Source organism: Nicotiana tabacum, chromosome 2, assembly GCF_000715075.1.
Source record: "Nicotiana tabacum cultivar K326 chromosome 2, ASM71507v2, whole genome shotgun sequence".
Classification (NCBI taxonomy): domain Eukaryota; kingdom Viridiplantae; phylum Streptophyta; class Magnoliopsida; order Solanales; family Solanaceae; genus Nicotiana; species Nicotiana tabacum.
In genome coordinates, this window is record NC_134081.1 from 22,257,440 (window position 1) to 22,261,405 (window position 3,966).

Below are 3,966 nucleotides of genomic sequence, written 5' to 3' on the forward strand. Positions count from 1 at the left end.
TCGACCGGTGAAACCATTTGATTGATGGTTATTCGTAGCTGATCTGAAATTCAAGATATTTTCGGAAATAAGCGCAAAACACAATGGCATGTTTTTTGAGAGTCGTATCAAATAACCACTGTTATCCTTGCCCCCACGGTGGGCGCCAAACTGTTTACCTGAAAAATAGATAGAGTTGAATTTATACGTAGTTCCAAGGATATGTGGCGTAACTTAATACAAATTGCAAGGATAAATAGAAATATAAATATGGATTGCAAAGAATGTGAAGTAGATAAGGTTATAAGGAACAATGAATCTCAGGACTCAACAAATAGAATTAATTTAAGAAATTCGAAAGAACGATTCTTTACTGTAGAAGAATATAGCATTTTTATTACAATGTAAGCCTGAGAAAAAATTGCCCTGATAAATGATAACCATGCCCTTTATAATAGAGAGACCTTGCTCTAAGCATAATAAAAAAATACTCAGTGGAAGATCCATGATAAACCAGCTTTTCCACAATTTCTGCTAAGATTCTCGCTAGTGGGATTGCAACGGCTTTTGTCTGTGAGCTCGATCTTGCCTTGAGCCTTCGATCTTGGTTTGAGCTCGATTCTGACTCGAGCTTTTGATCTTGGCTCGAGCTCGATTCTGACTCGAGCTCTCGAATTGATTCGGGGTCAATGCTGGTCGGTCTCTGGATCATAAACATGATAGCTTTACTCTGCGTCATAGTTCGATTTGGACTATAGCTCGAAAACGATGTTCAACTCGACATGGGTCGGCCCCTCAGGTTCGAGTCTTGTTTGTTCCATCTTTGGAGTCTCAGTTCGATTGACCATCATTCGAACTCGATCGGACGTGCGAAGGCCGAAATGTATTTCGACCATATACACCACCAAAATATTTGCCTAGGCTTGGGATACTTATTTTCTGTTCACTAACCAAACGTGAGCTTTCAATTCTTTCTTGCTTTTTCCAAGTCTACGAGAGAATTGATATGATTAATTATTGTACAAACACTGACTAATCAGTAAAACTGTAACACAAGACACTTTCCTGGTATGTGAATAGCCCACGAAACTAGCTTTATCTTACAATTAGTTTTAGTCAAAATTGAATTCGAGATCTAGTGAAAACATTTTTATATTTCTTATATTTATGACAATGCAGAGATTTGAATGTGGGTGACGAGTGCATATAAGTCATCTTATTATCCTAACCACCGTTTGACGTTACCACATATATTGAAAACTGAAATGGAGGTGTATACTTTACATCTGAAAAGAGTACAGTTCATTCTCAATAGAAGCTTCGCATTTCTTCTCCTTTTCCAGCTCATGTGGGATGTAAGTTTCAAATGGACCAGCATTTTATAACTAATAAAACCTCCAACCACTCATAATTATAGACTTACAATTAATTGAGGATTAGTCGCCAGTCAACTTGGAAGCATAAAAAAAGATGCAACAACTGAATTGTTGATCAAGAAACATTGCATTTTCTTGGTTGTTAAGACACTCGTGGTTCCCATCTATAAAAAGAAGACAAAAATTCAAGAATCAAAACCCACCACATAAATTTCCTTTCCTTAAACATAGTAAAGTAATAATCCAGACAACTTAATTATTGAGATGGCAGAAGTGAAGTTGCTTGGTGTTTCACTCAGTCCTTTTAGTCGCAGAGTTGAGTGGGCTCTGAAGATTAAGGGTGTGGAATATGAATTTATAGAAGAAGACCTACAAAACAAGAGCCCTCTGCTTCTTCAATCCAATCCTGTTCACCAAAAAATCCCAGTGCTAATTCACAATGGAAAACCCATTTCTGAGTCTATGATCATTCTTGAATACATTGATGAAACATTTGAAGGCCCTTCCATTTTGCCTAAAGACCCTTATGACCGAGCTTTAGCTCGTTTCTGGGCTAATTTCCTTGATGTTAAGGTAAGGTTGAATTTGCTTTTGCTCAATTTAACTTGTCCTTTTTCTTTTAAATATCGCCTTTAATTGTTAATTTGAACCTCTGCTACGTCAATCTTTAAGGTCTGTGTATAAATAACTTCTCCCTGGACCTCAACCGTAAAATTACACTAAGGTTGTTATTGTTATTGTTGCTATGTCAATATTTTTTTTTTCATTTTTCTTGCTCTTGCCTTCTTTCAATTGGAAATTATGGTCGTGCTATTACCGGTGGCAAAGCCGCAGGTTGAATCAAATTTGGGCTGGTCAAAACATAACAACAACAACAACAATATATTCCCACAAGGGTCTAGTCAAAACATGTCAAGATAATATATAGCTTAGGCAAATTGGGCGGGTTACAAGTAAATTTATATAATTCTCAATCTCAATTTTGATTTTGTATGCTTAGCTTTGGGTTGGATTTTAAGACGTGGTGGGGATACATTGTTTTAACCCATATCGATTCAACCTGTTCTATCAAGTCAATAAATAAGTCATAACCCAACCTGTTTAAGTTTGGACGAATTACAAATAAATGGATTGGTTTGGACCTCTAATCGGGCAATACATACCAATTTGCAGAATATATTTGATAAAAGTAGAAATGTTTAGAACTCAAGATTTGAGCTTTTTGCAGTGCATAACTACAATTGGAAAAGCTTTATTTGGCAAAGGAGAGGAGTCAGACAAAGCTAAGGAGGAGTCTAGTGAACTGCTAAAGATTCTTGATAATGAGCTCAAGGACAAAAAATTCTTTGTAGGAGACAACTTTGGATTTGCTGATATAGCTGCTAATTTGATGGCATTTTGGCTGGGAATTCTTGAAGAAGCCTCTGGAGTAATTTTGGTGACAAGTGAAAAATTTCCCAATTTTTGTGCTTGGAAAGATGAGTATATTAACTGCAGCCAAGTTAAGGAATATTTACCTTCAAGGGATGTGTTACTTGCCCATTTTCAAACTCGCTTTCAAACTGCAGCAGCTCCCAAATAAAAACACTTTTTTATTTGCGAATTACCATGATTTGGTTGTGGCAATAAAACTACTTATTTAAGAAAACTAGCATAGCCAGCTTTTCACAGAGTAGGTAGTATCTTGTGTATTTGTTTTGCTGCTTTGTCAATGATTTTGTGTGATTGTAATTTCTTCCAGCTACTAAATGATAAGAGTCATGTTTTATTTTTTATCTTCGCCTTTCCAAACAAGTGGAGTTTGAAACAAAAGATTTTTTTAGGGGCAAAGTTAAATTAGTGCCAAAAAATCTTGCTCCCAAATTTTAGTGGTCCCCAGTTTTAGCAATCATAGACTTACAGCTTTTCTTTAAGAAAAATTATGAGTACTTTCTGTAGAAAAGTAAAGTTTTTCATATAAAAGGAAAGACACTTATAAATATTTTTCTATTACTTCAGACAAACATTCCGAATTTTAGAAAAAATATCAAAATTTGATCCAAATATTAGGCAGAGTTACCCTCAAAATGGAGCACCAGCTAAAATAACAGAATAAAATAACAAAATGGCCCTTCATCTTTAATTTGAGGTCTCATATTCGATCTCTAAAAATAAAAAAAAGTTCTAATAGAGAGCATTTTTCTTTCATGAGCCATACGAATCCGAATAAATCGAATGAGTAAACTCCAAATAATGGATACTAATTAAGAAAAAAATAAAAAGTACCTCATATTCTTTAGACGTATAATCTGTTTGGCCAACCTTCTTTTTGGACCAAAAATGCATTTTAATATTTGACCAAATTTTTGAAAGTTACACATAAGGGAGAGTTTGCGGAGCTTCCGGTACCTGCTTGCCGCCATAAGGGTATTTTGGGAATTTACTCATTATGTACTAACGGGTGTTGCAAAGTAGTTGGAGCAAAAATGTAGCATGACATTTTTTTAAAACGTGGTCCCCATTTTGACTTTTCCTTCGGCATGTCACTAACCAAATTGTTTTTAATAGCAACATGACAAAGTAAAAGGTAATCAAGGATAGTAAGTAAGTTTCAAAACCAAAGCCGGCGAAG

General features: G+C 35.4%; 1 protein-coding gene across 1 annotated transcript; it reads left to right on the forward strand.

Moving 5' to 3' along the window:
- Positions 1–1,468: 1,468 nt before the first annotated feature.
- LOC107779706 (putative glutathione S-transferase) lies at positions 1,469–3,130 on the forward strand. Its single transcript, XM_016600181.2, has 2 exons — positions 1,469–1,928; positions 2,584–3,130. The coding sequence occupies exons 1-2, from the start codon at positions 1,620–1,622 to the stop codon at positions 2,935–2,937; spliced, it is 663 nt and encodes a 220-aa protein (XP_016455667.1). The 5' UTR covers positions 1,469–1,619; the 3' UTR covers positions 2,938–3,130.
- Positions 3,131–3,966: the final 836 nt, after the last annotated feature.

Excerpts from the sequence above, each read along its gene's own strand:
- LOC107779706 (XM_016600181.2), top strand. The coding sequence starts at position 1,620 with ATGGCAGAAGTGAAGTTGCTTGGTGTTTCACTCAGTCCTTTTAGTCGC. Across the intron at positions 1,929-2,583 it reads CTAATTTCCTTGATGTTAAG|TGCATAACTACAATTGGAAA; the intron begins GTAAGGTTGAAT and ends AGCTTTTTGCAG.